The sequence below is a fragment of the Elaeis guineensis genome, chromosome 7, assembly GCF_000442705.2.
Source record: "Elaeis guineensis isolate ETL-2024a chromosome 7, EG11, whole genome shotgun sequence".
In the NCBI taxonomy this organism is placed as follows: domain Eukaryota; kingdom Viridiplantae; phylum Streptophyta; class Magnoliopsida; order Arecales; family Arecaceae; genus Elaeis; species Elaeis guineensis.
The window spans coordinates 81,888,537-81,912,723 of NC_025999.2; the positions used below are offsets into that span (position 1 = coordinate 81,888,537).

Here is a 24,187-nt window from a genome sequence, read left to right on the forward strand (position 1 = left end):
CTTATGCACACACCTACACTTGTCTAAAGTTTCTCATGGTAGATATTAAAAGTTGTCTTTTTTTTTTTTTTCATTGACTTATGGTATAACACAATGCTTTAAGTCCTCATCTAAAGAAACAAAAAAGTGAAAAAAAATAAGAAGAAAAACAAAAGAAGGGAGAAGAAAAGAAATGAAGGAAAGGAAGAACGGAAAAAAAAATAAAATAAAAAAGAAAGAAAAGGGAAAGAAGAAGAAAGAGAAAATAGGAAATAAAGAAGGAGATAAAAAAATAAAAGAAAAAGAAAGAAAGAAAGGTAAAAAAAAATAAAAAGAAAGAAAGCAAAAAAAGAAAGAAGAAAAATAAAGAAAGGAAAGAAGGATAAAGAGATAGACCATCTGTCAGAATAGGATAGGACATTCTGTTTTGGAGAAATGAGGATATTTTCATTCCAAAGAATTTAAAATCTTGATATAAAATATATCGAAAAAATAAGTTAGGTGAAACCATTGGTCATATTATATGTTAATTGACTGGCACACTGGCCAGTCTAGTAATTACTTGTTCTAGTTAAGGCACTCCACAAAGATCATGTTGTTTCTGCATAGCAGAGCTACGAGATTTCCACCTGGCAATATAAAACTTCTATGCTGGATAATTTCCTGACTTAGAATTCTAACAAACCAACAATGCGACAATCCTCAATGCTAGAAGTCAGGACATGTGCGTATAAGTTTCCGATAATTAGAAGTTATAAACTTTTAGGTAAAGATGTGAATTATATCGTATGCAAAAGATTTGTTTATTCAGATACATGTATTAATTCAGCTGCATTTAATCTCTAAATGCTATCCTCTCTGTCCTGTAAATAAGGAGCGTGGGTCCAAACAGGCAGTTAAGAAAGCTAGGGCATTTGTTTAATCCTTGTGTGTCTACCTCCTGTCTCTCTCATATGCTATGTAGATGTACCCATATTTGATGTTTGCCTCAACAAGCAGCAAAAGCATACATAGTGAAACATCTATGAACAAGAAGAAATGGTACTTTAGCATTATCCAGATCCCAAGATTATTCAGATTGTCAATTTTAAGCAGAAAGAAGAGGCAAACAAAACCCTGATGACTTTGCTTAACCACAATGCATCTTTCAGATTTCAGGACTGCCAAATGAGAACATAAATGGCCTCTAAAGAACAAGCTCTGCATTGAATAACAATGTAAGATATGAATGCTAGGGGTATTCAAATGATAAATGATCCTTTCACATGAGACAGCAACATTAGTCAGTGAAGACGTACGTACTCACAAAAAGAATTGAAGCATTAATATGCACATTCTGAGCGTAAGCAATCTCAATCATGGGGAGTTATGCCTGGCATCAAGCAGTTTGTTATGAGTTCCATGGAAAAATTTCAGTAACCAGCTCTAATTTCTTGTCTGGAATATATTTCCTTCACCATAAGTGATCAATGACCGAAGTTAGTGGCCAAGGGTTGTTCTCCCGTGTGAAACTTGACTCCCAGCTTTGTTGATCAAGTGCCCTATTATAGCAATAAAAACCCCCAACACCGCACCAGCAAAAACCTGAGTAATGTTTAGCAATATGATAGCTGAATTCAGTCCTCATTTCTCCAAACAATGCTATCATATTAAAATATCAAGGTCATAACATATGAAATGCTAATAAACATATCAAACTTCTGACCAGTTTTTTCAAACTTGGGTCATTATTGAAGGCATGCATTATAGAGTAACCTGAGCTACTTAACTTCAAACTACCCAAAGCAATGCTACCGTATCAAAGTTTTAGGGTTACTGTATTCAAAATGCTTGATACACATTCAAACTTTTGAATTAGTTTTTCAAACTTCAGTCCCTATCTAAAGTATGCTATTGAGCAACTAAACTTTATTTACTTTAACTCTCTGTTTCGTACGAAGGATAGATTGAAGGATGGATTGATGGAGGAGGAAGGATGGATAAATCCATCCATTCTCTTATATGTTATCCATCCATTCTCTCATATGTTTGGTGAAACATGGAAGGATGGATGGAAATGATTTCATCCTTTGTTTGGTATAGGGGGAATGAGAGGAAGGATGGTTGGTATTTGTATAATATTTTTACTAAACTATCCTTTGATAAAAATATTATTATCATCAATTTATAACACTTATTTATACTAAAGAAGTAAACAATGTATAAATTTATAATCTTTATAATCTATAATTATATGAAAAATTATATAAATATTTAGTTTAATACATGATTTTATAAATTAATTATTAATAAATTAATTATATAAATAATTAATCAATTTATAATTTAGTTTAAATAGTTAATTAATATTATACAAATAGTTAATTAAAAATGATAAATGTAAATAGAGAAATAAAAGATAATCTAATATTTAATTATAATTATGAAAATTATATACTAAAATTAAAATAATGATCAATAAAATTTAATAGTATATGATTAATAGTATATATAAGAATATATATAAATAATATAAATAAAAAAGTAAAGAAGTATTATAGTTTTATAAAAAAAAAATTAATGAGGGCTAATTTTGTCAATACAAAAGTCCATCCTTCAATGCTCCATTCATCCTTCCTTTATCTTTTTAATTTGGAAAGATGCAGACTAGTGGATCAGGATTGATGGACAATCCTTCCTTTTTCATTTATCCTCGTAACTTTTTGAATCAAACAGTGGATAGAGGTTATCCATCCTTCCAATCCCATCCTTCCACCCTCTCATGACCTCAACCAAATACAGGATACAACAAGAGTGTACCAAGTCTACACAATCAACGAGATTGAAACAGTGAGAGGCAACATAAATATAAAATGTTGGGAAAAAACATATGGGCCGGAGAAAAGAAGCTCAAGAAGGCAAGTTACTCTTTCAATGAGAAGTGACTGTTAGGCAAACAGTAATTAATGAACAAATGTCAGATGCATGAATCACAGTCCAAGTACTAGCTTAAAATAGACTCACATTTCTCTCCATGAATCCCATCACATGAGGAACTTATATTTGGAAATTCTCAACCATTACATTCCTTTAGGTCCAGAACTCTGGGCCAAGATCCAAGAAAAGCCGAACTCAATAAAGGAATCAGGAGCTCAAGAGCACAATAATGCTATCCAGTGCAGACATGTAAAACTCAGAATGCAAAAGATCTATGCCAATATCTTATCCTAGATGAAGCACAACACTTGTGCTTCCACCCAAATCCCAATTGCAGCATTGTTTATACAAGCTCCTTAGAATGATAATCTACAAATTGCTTTATTATGTCTAGTAGGGGAAAAAGGATTACAACTTATATATGCAAGAATGCTTGGGATAGACACTTCAGTACTTAAACATGTCATCACTTCTTAGCACTTCTTATGTTAAGCAACTATCATGCCTATGTTAGGCCATGTGACACTTGTGTGCCTACGATGGCACTCTCACCATAAAAAGTTGCAAAAAGATTAATCTGATGCATGATTCAAAGAATGCCCTCAAGATGGGTACCTGACAATATGTTCGTAATGACTGATGACGAAGGATTCTGGTTTCAACTTGATAAGACTATGGAGACTATAGAATGCTCCTTGGCACTTTGGTGTCTGATACTGTATAAAAACACACTGCAAACACTATGAAAATATATGCTTTGCTTGATTGGAGAAAATTCCAGGTAGGCGAGTGAGTGTACAATCTATTTTGTAGAGGTTAAAATATCTCATTCCTTGGATTAGGTTCAGATTCTCTAAATTTTGTATCAAATCTTTCTTATTGGTTCAGATTATTCTCTTTCACAATTGCTGGCTGATGGGGTCTCTGGTAGTATTCTGAAAACATAACCTGTGCACTAGATCAAGAGACAGGCATTTTGAATTTCGAAATTATTTTGTCAAACTTTCCTTCGAAAAGTGCCCTTAGATTTTTGCCATACTTATCAATCTTTCTACCATCAAATCTTAGCAAAGACAGAAAGCTAGCCACTTAGCAGCAAACCTTCCATTTTGGGAGAAATTAATTAGGTAGCAGATTAGCTCTTTTTTCTCTTTCTTATATGACCACTTGATTCCTTCATTTATCTCCAATCACAAGTGAACTATGCCATTTAAGATTAATTTAACATTTGAATTTTTTTTAAAAAAATTGCTAGAGTAATTTAATTTAGAATCTCCTATCCCACATGAAAATTTTTTCCTCTCAAGCCTCTCTCCCCCGTAATGATGCATATTATTTGTATTCAAAGAATGGTTTTTCTTGTATCTCTGTATTTAATATAATTAAAAATTCATATCAACATTTTTCCCTTAAATGTGCATGGTACCTGCCTATTTGCCTGTACATCTCAAGATCCTTGGAGGATTGGAATGAATCATATCACTGATTTGAACTACCTAAAAAATTCATGGGTAGGCCTTATACCTGGTTCATGTCACTGATTTGAGCATGAGGAGGCAAGAAGGCATGTGGGTAGGCCTTATACCTGGTTCATGTCAGCCCCTATTGTTTATGATTCTAACAGATCCTAGTGACCTAAGCCAGCAGCGTGGGCAGAAGTGGGGAATCAAAGTGCTAAGGAAATACTTCAGCTGCTGGTGCAAGCAAGACTCTTAAAAAATTTCCATGTTGGTGTAGAGGCCTAGTTAGAAGATTCCGTCAACCAAGTACAGAATGCATGATAATTGGAAAACTCAGATTTCAATCTACATACGTTAATTTTAAAATATATGTGTCTATATTTTCAGGCCAAAGAAATAACAAAAATGACCAAATAGGAGTATTACTTCCAAAATTTGTGTGCTTAATTCTGTCACAATGCAATCCTAATCTCAAAAAAAAAAAAAAAAGAAAAAAGCTGCGCAGGTACCAATGTCTGTGCCAATGTGAACTACTATGAGCCTATGGTGCATCATAGATAGTCTTCAGAAAGAAAACTTAAAGGCATAAGATCAAACCTGAGGAGGGGTATGGCCTAAAAGTTCCCGCAATGGCCTTGTGTCAGCAAGAGGATGTTCAGCTGGAAGTTCATATACAATTTGATTCAGCACCTGAAAACTAGTAGGATGAGGATGATGACCATGGAGTAAACCAGCATACTTGGCACTCACGAAAAATTACCATTATAACGGACTTACAAAGCTTTCATAGCATAGAAACAGAAGTATAATATAAGAAGCTGAAGCCAAAAAGGTCTGGTTTTTAGAACATCACTCCAAAAATTTATAAGCAGAAATCTTAGTTAGTTGTTCCATGGTTATGCTAGCCTGATAGCTTTAATGCCAAATTATCCTTGTTATATATTAATCACTTAATGAAGAGCAGCGGACATGTCTTTAATCTAATAAAATCATGTTTTTCCTATTGAAATTATAAGGATTCGTTCAAAATCCCAACCCTCCCCTAAATTGCTAAAACATAAATTAAAATATTGGGAAATTATTTCCTTATTTGTCATGTTGCCTCCTTTGTATTTTCCTTACAAATTTAGCTACCTATTATCGGCATATTATATGTTGCCACTATTCCAGGGAAACTTTGTCCTTTGCATCATTAACAGAGAACATTTAAAAGACAAGTGGTGAGAGGTATCTCATTTTCTTTTCTTCCTTCTCCATTTTGTTCACAGTTTCAGGATCTGACTACATACGATATCTTGCTATATGTTGAATAAGACTGACTATTTTGTGCTGCTGATCAGATCATCTAAAGAAAGACCTGGATCAGGTTAAAAATTCAAATTGAAGTTGGTGATGATGTTATCTCTGCTACTCGACTAAAATTACTTTTAATGATGCTGATTTCTCATTACTATATTTATTATTGATGTGGGCAACTTCTTCAAGGTGGTGTCAATTTTGAGAAGCAATCAAAATGATTACCCAAGATGATTGTGACAGTACAGTTGAACAAAAGGTATTATTGGAATAGACAAATTTTGCTAGAACGTTCAGTGGCAACTATAAAGAGGTTACTTTACATCTTAAGGTCCATTTACTAGGCAGTACTGCTATACACATAAACAGATTCCGCTATGCAAGTCCTAGGTGACCTATATGTCATGGCCATGTTGGTTAAGAAAGTATAAAAAATGTCTTTTTTGTTTCTCCTTTCTCCCTTCTCGATCTTATCTCTTCCTTTCCCAACATTCTCACCGATCCATCGATGGCTGCTGCGGCCTCTCTTCATGACCACCCTGCCTCGCCACCCATGTCTACTCTGCACTCTCCACTTCAACCTCCAATGTCTTCTACCATCAACACTCCTTGAGATAGAACCTAGCAAAAATAGGTGGTGGTAGTCGTAGATGAGACACAAGGGTAGCTGCAAAAGCAACAACCAGGATGGCGGACATATATCCTCTGCTGTCTGAGGCAGTTGACATTGGTGGACAAGGTTGGTGGTGGGAGATGGCAGCAGTGACATCATGGTGGCTGCTCTCCAGCTTGTGGGCAGTGATTTAGATTGGTGAAAAGAAATGGGAGAGAACAGAAGATGGCAAGGGAAGCAGAAAGGGTGGTGGCGGGGAGGAGGGGGGGGCTGGTGGGGGGTTGGGGGGTGTGGGGTTGTGCAGGGCAGTGGAGCCTAGGAGAGGTGGTGATGAAAAATCCCAACAGCAACAAAAACTCTGGAAATCTAGAATAGACAGAAAATACGAGAGAGATATGTGCAGTGCTAATGGTGGGGTGGGTTGGTAAAGACCTGGAGGAAGAGAAAACAATGAGCAACGGTGGTGAGGGAGGTGGATGTGGATTGGTGAAGATAACATGAAAAAGGAAACTGTAAGGAAACCCATCCCATTTTACTTCTCCTCTTTTAATGATAAAAACAAAAAACATTGGTGATGTCACAGCTCCACATCAGCTTGCGATATCATGCATGTAAGAAGTTTGTATGGCATTATAAGTTATATAGCATTTTTTCTTTAGAGATGAAATTAGGCAATTCATCCACCATGACAATTGGAACAGTGAAAAACTGACTATGACGAGCTGGTTATTACATTTAATGAAGCCTCATAAGATCAGTGTAAGATTTCTTTTTCTCTGCTGCAAAAGAAATATGGGGCAATTTTCAAGGGACAGATTCTCAAAAACATGCTATTGTTCTATTTATATTATCTACAAAGAGACCTGATCACGCTAGATCTAGGGGGTAATCCATAGAAGATCATTATATATGCTACGGGAGAAGTGGACTACCGTTACTATCAATAACCAAAACAAGAAGAATTTTCAAAGCTAAAGGCGTTGGACCAACTGAAAGATTGGAAATAACCCTACAGTAATAAGATGCAAAAGGAGGAAGAGGTTAGCTAGTTGAGGATCACTAATTCTGTTTTATGGCATGGGGTGAAATCCAATCGCACCAACTGTTGTGCTACTCAACTATGTGTTATAAGTTGTTCTCCAACTCTCTCCCCTTAATGACACCTACTGTACCATCTAATTACACCACTTAAAGTTAATTAATAAATTCTCATGGAATCCAGTAAACCATGCTTAATCAAGATGCCTGTACTGCAGCATGCCAAATGTAAAGAATTTCCAGTAGGCCCCAGTTCTTTGTAAACTTAGTTTTTGTACCATTCAATGTTTTTCATTTTGTTTTAATCAAGTTGACTCAGCCAAGTTGAATTAGGATGAGCAAGCTAAAATCTTTTCAAGCGGAATCAAAGGGCTTAGGTTTCTTTAGATACATGTGGAATTTCTTTGAAACCAATGGACTCTTATCATTACATAGATCTAGTTGTAGAAGTTGACAAAAATTTATCTATGCAAGGAGTTGTCAGCTACTGTCAAACAAAGCTATAGTTTAAGTGATTGGAACCATAAAAAATAATTCACACACTCCATTTAGATTTTGTGATTGTGACTGTGCAAAGAGCATAAACTTAAAAATATGTTGCACCATCTTAATTGCAAAAATCAATTTATAAATTATACACAAATGTATGCCTTCTGAAGGTTAAGATGTGTGATGACGAACCTTCTTATTAGAATTCACTCTATCATTGTATGCATCTCTAAATAAGTTATCTAGATTTTCTTTTTCTTTATTAAGGAGTATAACTGAATATTTGTGAATCGGTGGCAATTTTTAAGATGTTGAGACTGGAAAAGGATTGAACTCTAAAAATGCTCAGCTAATAGAATCTTAAAAATTGGCACAAAAAGGCCAACAACCAAGAGTTGGTTTATGCCTTTTATGAGTTAAAATGCAAAAGGAATCATCATTCAACCCTATGTAGTACGTATAAACATTTTCTCTGGGATAAAAAGGTATTAGTATCTGATTGCCATTGAAATTCATCATGTCAGCTTTGCCATTGTCATTTTCCAAAACTAGATGTGATGGATGGTTAGTGCAACCAATCAATTTATACCATGCTATGACTATTATGATAACAATTAATTTATAAAAGAGGGATGTATCGTTCCAATAATGGTCAAATTCATGTAAGACTAATGAAGGTGAGATGTAAAAAAACATACCTCTGCCTGCCTCCCAGCATGTAATCTAACACCAAATGCATCGTACATCACCTGCCAAAGAGTGTTCTGTCAGAAATCTTTACTGTGGAAATGTGCTACTAGCAAGACAGCAAGTAACCAAATATAATCATGATATACTACTTCTAGCATCACATGAATAATAAAAAATTTCAGAGCACAAGGCCAAGATATCAGATAACCATCTTTGCATCCCCATCTGCTTATCCTTTTGGCTGAGGCAGGGAGGTGGTGACAGTTTACTCTTTTGCAGAGGGCTGCATTGTGCAGCCATGGAGAAGCAGAGAACAAAAAGGAAAGAGGAGGAAAAGAATGATAAAAGAGAATGAAAGAATTAAAGAAGGATCAGCCAACCATGCCAGCCAACCCCTTCCTACATCCTAATTGACCAAAGATTTATCATGTTTTGGATTATTTATCTTGTCGGTTGAATTTTTATGAATATGTTTGATGAGTGTAGAAATAGTTTTTGAGTCTTATAATGTTATAGAATAAGAAAATGCAAAGTGCAAAATGAGACTTTGCTGAAATTGCACAGAAGTTTTGAAGTTTTCTACTGTTCTTCCTTCTCCCACTACTAGAATTTTTGGTAATCTTTGCTGACCCAGGGTTCATTATTCAAGATAACCGTGGCATGCCCAATTGCTAGAATTTCGAGCAAACAGATGAGAATTCAGTCATTTGTAACAAAACTCATATCTGATTTAAATATTCAGATCTACGGGTTCCACATAAAAGCCAATAAAGAGCTCTACCACATCAAATATGACACTATGATCTACCTGGATGTGAAATATGAGATAATTTAACTAAAAATAATAAGTAAAGAAAGCAAAAGCATCAACAAAAAATGCCCACTAACAGATTTTCTGTAAATAAACTGAATTTAGAAGAACCTAAGAATGTTAGCTTATGATAAATTAGCAATCACTGTTAATAACTTGTGCCACACCCTTGTGAATTTCAAAAGCCATCAATGGCATCTACTATCTATGAAAATGATTGAAGCATTGGACTGCAAATAGGCCCAGAGAACCAAATCCTCAGACCCCAAAGATGCTGCTAGCAGTTCATGACACCAAATACCCAACATACACTGAATTTGACTCAGGTTCAGGCCACTAAATAGGTGGTCTCACCCAAAGATTGTCCCAATCTAGATCAACAGGAATTGTGCTGAGTTAACATATGTATCATTGCAAGCCTATGATATGTTTCTTTACTTCTATTAACCCTAAAATTGTATGTCTTAATCCATCACCTGATTTCAGCTTCTAGTTTTTACCCTCAAAAATAATTCAGCTTCCAGTTTAAAATCTAAACCTGGTATGGAATATTCTCACTATTTTCTACCAAGATTCTTTTGGGAATGATCTCTTCCTTATCTAGAAAAACATCAAATATGTTTTTGCCATTAGAATCCTCCATGTTCCACTAACTCCTACTCCATGTGAATATTCTCAAAAGCTGATTTAGTAATAGGTGGCCCACCTTATACCAACCAATGACAAAATTATTTTGTACAAGCAAATTATAAGTTTATGACTGAGATTTCCTTCATACCATGCAAACATGTTACTTTAAGATTTGGACAGTAAAAGCAAAGTAAGAGTAAGGGATGAGGTTTCTTAAAGATTCCAAAATATCATGCCAAATGCATGCTGTAACCATAAAACTTAAATGCTATCTACTCTGTCTATATGATGCTCTACAAAAAAAAGCAGTCATATATCTTACCAACTCTCCAACCCTCCAACTCCAACTTATGGAGTGTTAGTTAGACACACTGCATGTCATGGAATCATGGCAACCCATAAAATCATCCATGAGAATTGCTCATGCCTAACTCTCAAATTAACCAACATGTTTACTTGCAATAGATGCTCATAACGAGCTTCATAATCAGAATTAGGAAAAAAGAGAATAGGCTGCAAGAAGAAAGCCGCATAGGTGATTGTGAAGACTTAGGACACAAATAAGAAAAAGTAAGTGGCTTACAATGCATGCTAATATCAATGCAGTTGCAAATGTAGAACCAGCAAAGCCTTCTTGGAAACCAATAGCTGCAGCAAGTGCAGTGACTGTGGCTGAATGGGAAGATGGCATCCCACCAGATCCAATGAGTTGCTTGGCATCCCATCGCTTTTCCTTGTACCTGCAGATCTAAATCAGATTAAATTGTTAGCAGAATTGGCTTATCATCAATAAGCCATTGGTGACACCTAAAAAACCCAAACCCTCATCTCAAGATGCAGAGAGAGAGAGAGAGAGAGAGAGAAAATCATACTATCAGCTCCCAATGATGCAACAAGTTGAGCTATCTATTTTAATATTCAAGTTTCAGAAGGAAGATGAAAAAGCAAGCATCACCCAAGAGAACTTTGTTTACCATTTTATTGTACCACATTTTCTTATTTGCTCTCTCCATGCACAAATGTTATGATCAAGACAATTAAGAAGTGAAGCACGTATAATATACGAGGAGTAAACAGCCAAGAAGCAAACTGCATGAAAACAGGAGGATCCTCAATCCCATAGGCAGCAGCAAGCTAAAGAATACAGCAAAGCTCCACATTTTTTCCCTTTAATTATCTTACTTCAGATTACCTTGGAATTCTTGAATGTCTTCACTTGCCAATGATTTTTAAGCTTAATAGTGGGAGTTCTTGAATGTCTTTCACTTGCCAATGATTTTTAAGCTAATTGCAAGATTCTAGTTCCCATAATTAGTTTTGATTGGTTGAGATAGATTGCAGGACTCTAGATCCCATGACTAGTTTCAATGGGATCAGTTCTACTTGAGTTAGGGATGGCAATGGGTTGGGTCTAAGTCCAGTAGGCCATTACATATACCCTATCTGCACTTGCCTTAGAGAGGGGCGGGATGGAGCAAGTAGAGTTAGACAAGGTAGGTTGGATGGATTGGATTGGGTATAGCTACAGAAAACTCCCTTTTCTTTTTGCATACAAATCATCTTCTTTTTCTTTTTCTTTTCCTTGCCTTGGGGAGGCGATTTTTGTGAAGAGTTATATATATCTGGGTTGGATTTGGGGCGGATTTTACCATTACCTGCACCCACTGCGAGTCGGGTAATCTGACTCTTTAGGGTTGTGCCGTAATTAGCGGATACTATTTGAGCAAACTGCAGGATTTGGGAGCTTCTAGTTAGTTTAAACCATTCACTCAACCCTCTTTATATAACGACTCTTGGTTTTCAACAATCACCTTGTTGGTGCAAAAATCCGCTTGCGCCGGAGAAGCTGGAGTCGAGGGAGTCGCGGTCGCCGCCGGGACCTGCAAAAGAAGTCTAAACCGGAGATGGGGTTGCTCCGGCAAGACCCTCCGACGCTCAAGTCAGTTCTCTACCTCAACAAGAATGGAGTGCTCGAACGAAAATTTTAGCAGAGTTTTTAGGTAAAAACGAGAGCTTATAGAATAACGTATCTCGGGTTCCCCTTTTATAGACGGAGGGGGCAACAAATCGACAGTGACGCCTGTAACCGTCCGGTCATGGGCCGCCCAGAGTCAGGAGGAATTTATTGCGGAGAGTAGTGGAGCGGGATCGTGGCTATCGCTGTGGCTCGCCACGTGGAATCAGTTACGGGGAGTGGAGCGGCGTCCGCTGTCGTGACTTGTCAGGGAGTGGTGGAATCGCACAGAATCCGCCGCAGGGAGTGGAGAAGAATCGTGGCCGTTAATACGGCTTGTCAGGGGGTAATGGAGCTACGCAGGATCCGCCGCAGGGAGTGGAGCAGAATCGTGGCCGTTAATACGCCCTGTCAGGGGGTCCAGACTTGTCGGCCGAAGTTCGGTTGGAGTTGATAGCGAGGTCTTCTTGCAGTCGGAATAGAAGACGGAGTCCGACTCCCGCAGAGGTCCGGACGCAGTCTATTTGTAGTTGGGGTCGTAGGAGTCCGGCTCCCGTAGGAGTCCGGGCGGAGTCTTCCTTGGAGTCGTGGACGGAGCCCGGCTCCCGTAGGAATCCGGGCAAATTCCTCCTGCAATTAAAGTCAGGTGTGAAGTCCGGCTCCCGTAGGAGTCAGGACGGAGCTTACCAGCAGTTGATGTTGGCGACGGAGCCCGGCTCCCGTAGGAGTCCGGGCGGAGTCCTCCTTGCGATTGAAGTCGTGGACGGAGCCCGGCTCCCGTAGGAGTCCTGGCGGAGTCCGGCTCCCGTAGGAGCCCGGGCGGAGTCTTCCCAACAGTTGTCGGAAGTCGGAAGAGACTCGCGAGGATCGACCCTGCCAAGAACTGCAGTAGAAGTTGGTGACGAAGTCCGGCTCCCGTAGGAGTCCGGACGGAGCCTTCCTTGCGGTAGAAGTCATGGGCGGAGTCCGGCTCCCTTAGGAGCCCGGGCGAAGTCCTCCTTGGAGCCGTGGACAGAGCCCGGCTCCCATAGGAGTCCGGGCGAAGTCCTCCTGCAATTAAAGTCAGGTGCGAAGTCCGGCTCCCGTAGGAGTCCGGACGGAGCTTACCAGCAGTTGATGTTGGCGACGGAGCCCGGCTCCCGTAGGAGCCCGGGCGAAGTCTCTCTTGGAGTCGTGGACGGAGCCCGGCTCCTGTAGGAGTCCGGGCGGAGTCTTCCTTGGCGTCGTGGACGGAGTCCGACTCCCATAGGAGTCCGGGCGGAGTCTTCCTGCAATTAAAGTTAGGTGCGAAGTCCGGCTCCCGTAGGAGTCCGGACGGAGCTTACCGGCAGTTGAAGTTGGCGACGGAGCCCGGCTCCCGTAGGAGCCCGGGCGAAGTCTCTCTTGGAGTCGTGGACGGAGCCCGGCTCCCGTAGGAGTTCGGGCGGAGTCTTCCTTGGCGTCGTGGACAGAGCCCAGCTCCCATAGGAGTCCGGGTGGAGTCTTCCTGCAATTAAAGTTAGGTGCGAAGTCCGGCTCCCGTAGGAGTCCGGACGGAGCTTACCGGCAGTTGAAGTTGGCGACGGAGCCCGGGCGAAGTCTCTCTTGGAGTCGTGGATGGAGCCCAGCTCCCGTAGGAGTCCGGGCGGAGTCTTCCTTGGCGTTGTGGACGGAACCCGGCTCCCATAGGAGTCCGGGCGGAGTCTTCCTTGGCGTCGTGGACGGAGCCCGGCTCCCATAGGAGTCCGGGCGGAATCCTCCTGCAATTAAAGTCAGGTGCGAAGTCCGGCTCCCGTAGGAGTCCGGACGGAGCTTACCGGCAGTTGAAGTTGGCGATGGAGCCCGGGCGAAGTCTCTCTTGGAGTCGTGGACGGAGCCCGGCTCCCGTAGGAGTCCGGGAGGAGTCTTCCTGCAATTAAAGTTAGGTGCGAAGTCCGGCTCCCGTAGGAGTCCGGACGGAGCTTACCGGCAGTTGAAGTTGGCGACGGAGCCCGGCTCCCGTAGGAGTCCGGGCGAAGTCCTCCTTGCGGTTGAAGACGTGGACGGAGTCCGGCTCCCGTAGGAGTCCGGGCGAAGTCCTCCTTGGAGTCGTGGACGGAGCTCGGCTCCCGTAGGAGTCCGGGCGAAGTCCTCCTGCAATTAAAGTCAGGTGTGAAGTCCGGCTCCCGTAGGAGTCCGGACGGAGCTTACCAGCAGTTGATGTTGGCGACGGAGCCCGGCTCCCGTAAGAGTCCGGGCGGAGTCCTCCTTGCGGTTGAAGACGTGGACGGAATCCGGGCGAAGTCCTCCTTGGAGCCGTGGACGGAGCCCGGCTCCCGTAGGAGTCCGGGCGAAGTCCTCCTGCAATTAAAGTCAGGTGCAAAGTCCGGCTCCCGTAGGAGTCCGGACGGAGCTTATCAGCAGTTGAAGTTGGCGACGGAGCCCGGCTCCCGTAGGAGCCCGGGCGGAGTCTTCCCAACAGTTGTCGGAAGTCGGAAGAGACTCGCGAGGGTCGACCCTGCCAAAAACTTCGACCGAGGGTATTTTATGCCCGACACCAATCCCCCACTTCCGAGTTTGAATTTCGAATGAAGGAAGTACAGAGAGGTTGTCGCAGCCGAAGTTCTCCTGGCGTCCGGGTGCAACCGACCTTGGATATGCCGGCATTTAATGCGCGTATGCTAGAGCCCTTTTTCCGATTAGGGCGACCCGAAGGGTCTTTTCGGAACTCCCACCGAGACGTGATCCCAAGCGTCGCGTAATGAAAATTTGTGAACAGTCAATCCTCGATAGCGGCGAGTGGGACATGCGGGACACGTGGTAAGCACCGGTTGGTCTAGGGACACCCGCCACCATAATTGCGCTAAGATCCACTGCCTATTTAAACCCCCTACCCTTTCTTCGGGGCTTTACTCTTCTTAAAGGACGGCACCTTTCCTTCGTCTGAGAGCCTAGCTACTCAGCCACTCCCCTGGTGCCCCTGCCAACTCCGAGCGTCCTCCGCGCCGGCCTTTGCCGTCTCTCTGCCATCTTCAGCCCCCCGATTCCTCTCTAAGGGGTTTCCCCACCAGGTCCTCCACCCTGGAGGCCATCCTCAAGAGAATGCCAAGGGCTTGGAGGAAGGCAAGGAGGAGAACAGCGGTCTACGAGTTCTCCGATCATCGAGCGGCCGCTGAAGGTCCTCGTCGCTTCAAAGGGGGCCCGAGGAAGAATTCCTTCAACAACAGAGATTTAATAACGGGGACCGCCGGTAAAGGCGTTCTGCCTGAGAATTTCGGAGTAGCAAGACGGGGTGGCACCGATCAGGAGGGCAGAGCTGTCATCACAAGCTGTGGCGGGATCCTTGATGTCGTCGGGGCTGAGGGACCAGAAGTGGTCGGCGTCGACGGTGGGACAGTAAAACTTGTTGCGGGGACGGTGGAAGTAGCGCATGCCGACCTTGCCGGAACACTTTGGACGGTGGTTGTTACGGAGCATTCGGTGACGGCGTATATCTCTGGCGCCACCGCTGCCTCCGGGGTGACTCCGGTTCTTCTTGAAACAGGTCTTCGTCGCCGCTGCCGTTGCCCTTACTGCCCCCTGGAATCTATCCCATCCTTTTCCCCCTGGGGTTGGGACTTCGAAGGTGGAGTGAAACAAGGCGGGGCGAGAGACGATAGGCCCGCCACACGCACCGGAAAACGCGGTCGGAAAGGATAGAAACGGGAAGAGAAGTTTGCAGCTTGAAGCGGCCTCCAGTGTATCCTTTCCAAGCCGTGTTCTCGAGCCTTGTAATAATGTATTCCTTTCTGGCTCTCCGGGTCTTGTAACGTACGTCTTGTTAATTGAAAAATGAGAAGGAGATTTTGTTACCTCGTCCGCACTTTGCATCGACTTGCTGTCTGCCGAACTTCCTTCATCTTTTCTTCTTCTTTCTTCTCTCTCTCTCTCTCTCTTTTCTTCTTTTTTTTTTTTTTTGACGTCGTCCTTAGGTCACCGGTGGCTCTTTTATTCGTGTCGAATTGTTGCTTGCCGAGCTCCTTTTCGGATTTTGCGTCGTTCGAAGATGCCCGGTTGCCATTGTATCGACCCATCCTTTTCGTCAGCGGCCGCAGACTTGCCTGGGGGCCATTCGGGCTTGGTGTCCCCCTCAAGGCATGAGCTCGGGGGCCTGAGCTTCTGTCACCCTGAGGAAGTTGTCCTACCTTGGATTTGCGTCGAAAGTTTTCTTGAAAGCTGGGATTCCTGATGAGAGCCCCCAATCCCTGCTGTGACAGGGTTCTCTGCACCTTGGACGTTGTTTGTTTTCCAAACGTCGCTGATGTGGTCCATCGCCTTCCTTTTTCCTTTTCGCTTGGAATTTTTCCTCCGCTTTCAGAGAGGCTACGGGAGTTCGGCTCCCGTAGGCGAAGTCGGGGCGAAGTTCGGCTCCTGTGGGAGTCCGGACGAAGATTACCAGCGGTTGAAGTTGGTGACGAAGCCCGGCTCCCGTAGGAGTCCGGGCGGAGTCCTCCTTGCGGTTGAAGTCGTGGACGGAGTCCGGCTCCCGTAGGAGTCCGGGCGAAGTCCTCCTTGGAGCCGTGGACGGAGCCCGGCTCCCGTAGGAGTCCGGGCGAAGTCCTCCTGCAATTAAAGTCAGGTGCGAAGTCCGGCTCCCGTAGGAGTCCGGACGGAGCTTATCAGCAGTAGATGTTGGCGACGGAGCCCGGCTCCCGTAGGAGTCCGGACGGAGTCCTCCTTGCGGTTGAAGACGTGGACGGAGTCCGGCTCCCGTAGGAGTCCGGGCGAAGTCCTCCTTGGAGCCGTGGACGGAGCCCGGCTCCCGTAGGAGTCCGGACGAAGTCCTCCTGCAATTAAAGTCAGGTGCGAAGTCCGGCTCCCGTAGGAGTCTGGACGAAGCTTACCAGCAGTTGATGTTGGCGACGGAGCCCGGCTCCCGTAGGAGTCCGGGTGGAGTCCTCCTTGCGGTTGAAGACGTGGACAGAGTCCGGCTCCCGTAGGAGTCCGGGCGAAGTCCTCCTGCAATTAAAGTCAGGTGCGAAGTCCGGCTCCCGTAGGAGTCCGGACGGAGCTTACCAGCAGTTGATATTGGCGACGGAGCCCGACTCCCGTAGGAGTCCGGGCGGAATCCTCCTTGCGGTTGAAGACGTGGACGGAGTCCGGCTCCCGTAGGAGTCCGGACCTTCGACTTTGCTCAAGCTAGGGCGAGGTTCTCCTCCTGTCCTTAGCAGGGCTGTGGGGGCGCGTATGGACGTTGCAGGGCCTCTCCCCCCATCCGGTCTAAATGGAACCGGGCCTTCGACTTTGCTCATGTCAGGACGAGGTTCTCCTCCTGTTCTTGACATGGCTGTGGGGGCACATTAGGGTGCTGTAAGGCCTCTCCCCCCATCCGATCTAAAAGAACCGGGCCTTTGACTTTGCTCATGTCAGGACGAGGTTCTCCTCCTGTTCCTGACATGGCTGTGGGGGCACATTAGGGCGCTGTAAGGCCTCTCCCCCCATCCGGTCTAAAAGAACCGGGCCTTTGACTTTGCTCATGTCAGGACGAGGTTCTCCTCCTGTTCCTGACATGGCTGTGGGGGCACATTAGGGCGCTGTAAGGCCTCTCCCCCCATCCGGTCTAAAAGAACCGGACCTTTGACTTTGCTCATGTCAGGACGAGGTTCTCCTCCTGTTCCTGACATGGCTGGGGGGCACATTAGGGCGCTGTAGGGCCTCTCCCCCCATCCGGTCTAAAAGAACCGGGCCTTCAACTTTGCTCATGCCAGGACGAGGTTCTCCTCCTGTTCCTGACATGACCGTGGGGGCACATCAGTGCGTTGTAAGGCCTCTCCCCCAATCCGATCTCGAGATAATCGGACTTTCATTTTAGGTATGTTAGGATGAGGTTCTCCCCTCGTTCCTAACATAACTTTGTTTCAAGCGTTTGAAGGGGTTATACCCAGTCGTGACAAATCCATGCCAAATGGGAAGAGCATGTCAAGTAGAAAGGAATTTAAATTCAAGGTGAGATCATAAGCGATGCATTTACAGGTTTCCTGAGTCCCACAGTTGCGGGAGGTCTACTCCTCCTTGAGGCCCTCCGGCGATGGAGTCAATGGTCCCGATGGGAGGTCGATCTCCGGGCTGCTCCTCCCTTCTTGGCGGTTCAGGTTGCGGTAGGGCCCTTGGCCGATCTCCTCTACCCTCAGGCCGGTGTCGGATGAACCTGTCGAGTCGACCTCGCCGGATGAGCTCCTCGATCTCGTCTCGGAGCTGGATGCATTCCTCCGTGTCGTGGCCGTGGTCGCGGTGGTAGAGACAGAACTTGTTGGGGTTGCGCTTCCCGGGGTGCGTGCGCATCCTCTCCGGCCTAGGGAGCTGCTCTCTGACCTCCATCAGTACCTGGGTCTTCGAGGCATTGAGGGGGGCGTAGTTGCGGAACCTTCCCGGTGGAGAATCCCGCCGAACCCCGCGATCCAGACTTCTCTGCCTGCGCATCCGGGGTGGAGTACGGGCACGCTTGTGCCCAGGAGGGGATCGAGAACGCGGCCGGGCTTCTCTCGACCTTTTTTCGATTGCGGGCTTACCCGAGTCTCCCGCCTGCCGCTCCCTCGCTGTCTCTTCATCCTTCATTTTGAAGGCTTCTTCCGCTCGGGCGTATCCTTCAGCCCGAGCCAACAAATCAGCAAAATCTCTGGGGTATTTCTTCTCCAGGGAAAACAAAAGGTCATTCTTTTGAAGGCCGCCCTTCAGAGCGGCCATTGCGACTGATTGGTCCAAGTTCCGGACCTCCAGCGCCGCGACGTTGAAACGGTTGATGTAGGCCCGAATGGACTCCCCTTCCCTCTGCTTGATATTGATGAGGGACTCCGAACCCTTCCGGGGGCACCGGCTGCTGACAAAATGGGCCACGAATTGGTGGCTCATCTGATCGAAAGAAAAGATGGTACCCGACTTCAGCGTCGAGTACCAGTTTCTCGCCGCTCCCTTCAAGGTGGAGGGGAAGGCTCGGCACAGAATGGCGTCGGGAGCGCCATGAAGTAGCATCATCGTCCGGAAGGCTTCCAGATGATCGACCGGGTCTGAAGTCCCGTCGTAGCTCTCGAACTGGGGGAGCTTGAAGTTTGGCGGGATCGGTTCCTGCATGATCATTTGAGAGAAGGGAGGGTCAGTGCAAATATCCTCATCATAAGCGGGGGGAGCATGACAGAGTTCTTCGATCCGCCGGTTCATCTCTTGGAGTCTCCGGTCTAGGAAATCCTCCCGACTTCGAGTCTCGAGGATCCTCTGGCAGAACGGGGGCAGGGATCTTCCAGGGGTGGAGTCGTGGTCCGATTGAGGGCTCTCCACCCTCGAATTCGTTTTCCCAGGAAGGACGGGGCGGCTGGCCCAAGTGGCCCGCCCCACCGTCGGATTCTGGTGTTCCGGGGACACCCTTTCCAAGCGCACTGATGCCTGCGGCTGCTGCTGCTGCATAGCCTGCACAGCTTCCGTGAGGTCTCTAACCTGCTGTGCTTGCAGATCAAACCGCTCTGCGCCGACCGCCGTCGCCGGAGGAGGAGGAGGGGGTTGAGAAACAGGAGGGGAGGCCGGAGCCTGAGATCTGGCCGCGGAGGCTGTGGATCGTCGCGTGGACGCCTTGCGGGGAGGCATCGAGCAAGGACCAAGCGGAGAAAGGAGGGGGGAGGGGACGCCGGAAGAGATGCCCGGGGGCGGTCCCGTTGAGCGCTCCTTTAAGAACAAGGATACTGCGAAGACACAGCCCCTTCCTCTAGCGCCAATCCTGTTGGTGCAAAAATCCGCTTGCGCCGGAGAAGCTGGAGTCGAGGGAGTCGCGGTCGCCGCCGGGACCTGCAAAAGAAGTCTAAACCGGAGGTGGGGTTGCTCCGGCAAGACCTTCCGACGCTCAAGTCAGTTCTCTGCCTCAACAAGAATGGAGTGTTCAAACGAAAATTTTAGCAGAGTTTTTAGGTAAAAACGAGAGCTTATAGAATAACGTATCTCGGGTTCCCCTTTTATAGACGGAGGGGGCAACAAATCGACAGTGACGTCTGTAACCGTCCGGTCATGGGCCGCCCAGAGTCAGGAGGAATTTATTGCGGAGGGTAATGGAGCGGGATCGTGGCTATCGCTGTGGCTCGCCACGTGGAATCAGTTACGGGGAGTGGAGCGGCGTCCGCTGTCGTGACTTGTCAGGGAGTGGTGGAATCGCACAGAATCCGCCGCAGGGAGTGGAGCAGAATCGTGGCCGTTAATACGGCTTGTCAGGGGGTAATGGAGCTACGCAGGATCCGCCGCAGGGAGTGGAGCAGAATCGTGGCCGTTAATACGCCTTGTCAGGGGGTCCAGACTTGTCGGCCGAAGTTCGGTTGGAGTTGATAGCGAGGTCTTCTTGCAGTCGGAATAGAAGACGGAGTCCGACTCCCGCAGAGGTCCGGACGCAGTCTACTTGCAGTTGGGGTCGTAGGAGGAGTCCGGCTCCCGTAGGAGTCCGGGCGGAGTCTTCCTTGGAGTCATGGACGGAGCCTGGCTCCCGTAGGAGTCCGGGCGAATTCCTCCTACAATTAAAGTCAGGTGTGAAGTCCGGCTCCCGTAGGAGTTAGGACGGAGCTTACCAGCAGTTGATGTTGGCGACGGAGCCCGGCTCCCGTAGGAGTCCGGGCGGAGTCCTCCTTGCGGTTGAAGTCGTGGACGGAGCCCGGCTCCCGTAGGAGTCCGGGCGGAGTCCGGCTCCCGTAGGAGCCCGGGCGGAGTCTTTCCAACAGTTGTCGGAAGTCGGAAGAGACTCGCGAGGGTCGACCCTGCCAAGAACTGCAGTAGAAGTTGGTGACGAAGTCCGGCTCCCGTAGGAGTCCGGACGGAGCCTTCCTTGCGGTAGAAGTCGTGGGCGGAGTCCGGCTCCCGTAGGAGCCCGGACGAAGTCCTCCTTGGAGCCGTGGACGGAGCCCGACTCCCGTAGGAGTCCGGGCGAAGTCCTCCTGCAATTAAAGTCAGGTGCGAAGTCCGGCTCCCGTAGGAGTCCGGACAGAGCTTACCAGCAGTTGATGTTGGCGACGGAGCCCGGCTCCCATAAGAGCCCGGGCGAAGTCTCTCTTGGAGTCGTGGATGGAGCCCGGCTCCCGTAGGAGTCTGGGCGGAGTCTTCCTTGGCGTCGTGGACGGAGTCCGGCTCCCATAAGAGTCCGGACGGAGTCTTCCTGCAATTAAAGTTAGGTGCGAAGTCCGGCTCCTGTAGGAGTCCGGACGGAGCTTACCGGCAGTTGAAGTTGGCGACGGAGCCCGGCTCCCGTAGGAGCCCGGGCGAAGTCTCTCTTGGAGTCGTGGACGGAGCCCGGCTCCCGTAGGAGTCCGGGCGGAGTTTTCCTTGGCGTCGTGGACGGAGCCCGGCTCCCAAAGGAGTCTGGGCGGAGTCTTCCTGCAATTAAAGTTAGGTGCGAAGTCCGGCTCCCGTAGGAGTCCGGACGGAGCTTACCAGCAGTTGAAGTTGGCGACGGAGCCCGGCTCCCGTAGGAGCCCGGGCGAAGTCTCTCTTGGAGTCGTGGACGGAGCCCGGCTCCCGTAGGAGTCCGGGCGGAGTCTTCCTTGGCGTCGTGGACGGAGCCCGGCTCCCATAGGAGTCCGGACGGAATCCTCCTGCAATTAAAGTCAGGTGCGAAGTCCGACTCCCGTAGGAGTCCGGACGGAGCTTACCGGCAGTTGAAGTTGGCGACGGAGCCCGGCTCCCGTAGGAGTCCGGGCGAAGTCTTTCTTGGAGTCGTGGACGGAGCCCGGCTCCCGTAGGAGTCCGGGCGGAGTCTTCCTGCAATTAAAGTTAGGTGCGAAGTTCGGCTCCCGTAGGAGTCCGGACGGAGCTTACCGGCAGTTGAAGTTGGCGACGGAGCCCGGCTCCCGTAGGAGTCCGGGCGAAGTCCTCCTTGTGGTTGAAGACGTGGACGGAGTCCGGCTCCCGTAGGAGTCCGGGCGAAGTCCTCCTTGGAGCCGTGGACAGAGCCCGGCTCCCGTAGGAGTCCGGGCGAAGTCTTCCTGCAATTAAAGTCAGGTGCGAAGTCCGGCTCCCGTAGGAGTCCGGACGGAGCTTACCAGCAGTTGATGTTGGCAACGGAGCCCGGCTCCCGTAGGAGTCCGAGCGGAGTCCTTCTTGCGGTTGAAGACGTGGACGGAGTCCGGCTCCCGTAGGAGTCCAAGCGAAGTCCTCCTTGGAGTCGTGGACGGAGCCCAGCTCTCGTAGGACTCCGGACGAAGTCCTCCTGCAATTAAAGTCAGGTGCGAAGTCCGGCTCCCGTAGGAGTCCGGACGGAGCTTATCAGCAGTTGAAGTTGGCGACGGAGCCCGGCTCCCGTAGGAGTCCGGGCGGAGTCCGGCTCCCGTAGGAGCCCGGGCGGAGTCTTCCCAACAGTTGTCGGAAGTCGGAAGAGACTCGCGAGGGTCGACCCTGCCAAGAACTTCGGCCGAGGGTATTTTATGCCCAACACACCTTATTTAGCTCGTAGTTTGCTCCCAGAGAAGCAAATAGGAGCAGTGCGCGGGGAAATTTTAAGAGGAAATTGTCCCTAATAAAAATTCAGGGCAGAAAAATTCCAACAAAGAATGAGTCCAACCGGACAACGTTCATTAACAAGCTAGAAGGTTCAGATGAGAATAATTAGAAGAAAACAAAACAATGATCTAAAAAAAAATCCCATAAAAAAAAATAATAACAAACAGCCCAAAGATCCAATCCCTGTTTCGAGAATCATCACCACGGTACGGTATACGAAAGCAATCCAAGATCAAAAAAGATTTTTTTTCTTTGCTTTCTATTTTTCTCTTTTTCAAATAAACAAATACGTGATCGACATGTCGTGACTTGAAAAAAAAAAAAAAAAATCGAATGCAGATGTAAGTTTTGTCAATAAAACAAATCCGCAAGTCCCGCACATGGCAAAATATGAACTAAGATTCAAACCTTCAGTTTGGATCAAACATAATTCATAGATCTTGAGCCAATTCCGACGATTTCTAAAAGGCATCACAACAAAAACAAATTTTTCTCACGGAGATGAGGGACTGGAGGAAAGGGAAGGGATACCAGGTGGTAAGGAGCTTGGCGGACTGGGCAACAGCGAAGGCGACGAGAGCCGAAATGAGAGGATAGTTGTGGAAGGCGGAATAGAAGGAGAACGAGGTGGCGTCCGAGGTGGAATCCTTGGCGTCGTCCATCCCCTTCTTCTCTACTCTTCCAATCCCCTCTCTCACTCTCTCCCCCCACCTCCCTTCCTCCCCCGCTCTTCCTCTGTCTCTCTCGCTCTCTCCCTTGCTTTGTTGTCCTTACAAAATCTTAATCGAGATGGAGATCGAGAGAGAGGGAGAGAGATAGAGAAGTGGCGGGCGGAATAATTCTTCAACGAATTGGCAAAGCATTCGGAGCTGGGCTAAACAGCGTCATACTGGTACCCCGCCATAAACGGGAATATTTGCCACACTTCTCGTCAGGATCTATCCTGTTACTCGTCCGAGGTTATTTTGATTGAAAAATTAAAAATTATAGTTTAAAAATAATAATTAGTATAACATTATAAATTTATAATTGTTACCATAATGATTTTGGGAATTTTTTGTTACATTTTATATTAAATAATAAGGGGAAGAAGCCATTGTAATTGGTAATTTAGTATTACAGATGCAATATGTGGTTATTTGATGTTTACATCGTTTCTCTAATAACATATTTTAAAAATTTAAAAATCTTTCAATTTTTTTTTTCATATTTTTTGGTACATCATCTTTGGATAGTAGCTCTACAATTGCTCATTATATTCTACTACGAGACATTATAGTGGTGATCATAATAATTATTATTTTAATATAAAATAACTCCAAATCACACAAAAAATGGGGCAAATGATTGCTATTGAAATGAACAATAACAATATTGGAAGAGATCGATTCCAAAGGACCAGCATGTTTCTTAAAATCTTAGCTGGAACAATTTTATTTATTTTATTTTATTTTCTTAATATTTTCATCATTTTGATGTTTAGAGATCTTAATGATCCTAATAATAGATTATTAGGTTGGACCGATTCAAAAATTTTATTTTTGTTTTGCTTAGAGTCGGTCAATGCATATGGCCCAAGTAAATGATTTGTGCCTTTGTATTGCCACCTAGTCGCAACAAGGTAACAAGATCTTGCACAACTCCAGTAGTGAAAAAAGGCAGAAATTATAGTTGGCTCTCTTGGTGCTCACGCATGCTATCTACTTGGCTACGTGACCAAGGTGTTGGCAAGCTGAGCTATCTGCCTAATAACTCCATCTCATGCACGCATTGCTCGAAGTTTCTTGATTATTGCAATGCTTAAAATTAGTAGGTGAATAATCATCTAATTTTCTATCATCTCTCGTAGCCTTAAC

The 24,187-nt window shown here is 46.2% G+C and overlaps 1 protein-coding gene across 1 annotated transcript; it reads right to left on the bottom strand.

Moving 5' to 3' along the window:
- Positions 1–1,004: 1,004 nt before the first annotated feature.
- LOC105048831 (uncharacterized) lies at positions 1,005–23,264 on the bottom strand. Its single transcript, XM_010928292.4, has 5 exons — positions 22,863–23,264; positions 10,506–10,662; positions 8,490–8,540; positions 4,953–5,045; positions 1,005–1,563 (listed from the first exon to the last, which is right to left on the bottom strand). The coding sequence occupies exons 1-5, from the start codon at positions 22,991–22,993 to the stop codon at positions 1,459–1,461; spliced, it is 537 nt and encodes a 178-aa protein (XP_010926594.1). The 5' UTR covers positions 22,994–23,264; the 3' UTR covers positions 1,005–1,458.
- Positions 23,265–24,187: the final 923 nt, after the last annotated feature.

Coding starts and splice junctions, on each gene's coding strand:
- LOC105048831 (XM_010928292.4), bottom strand. CDS start 22,993: ATGGACGACGCCAAGGATTCCACCTCGGACGCCACCTCGTTCTCCTTC. Junction 10,663..22,862: donor GCCAAGCTCCTTACCACCTG/GTATCCCTTCCC, acceptor TTAGATCTGCAG/GTACAAGGAAAAGCGATGGG. Junction 1,564..4,952: donor TAGGCCATACCCCTCCTCAG/GTTTGATCTTAT, acceptor AACATTACTCAG/GTTTTTGCTGGTGCGGTGTT.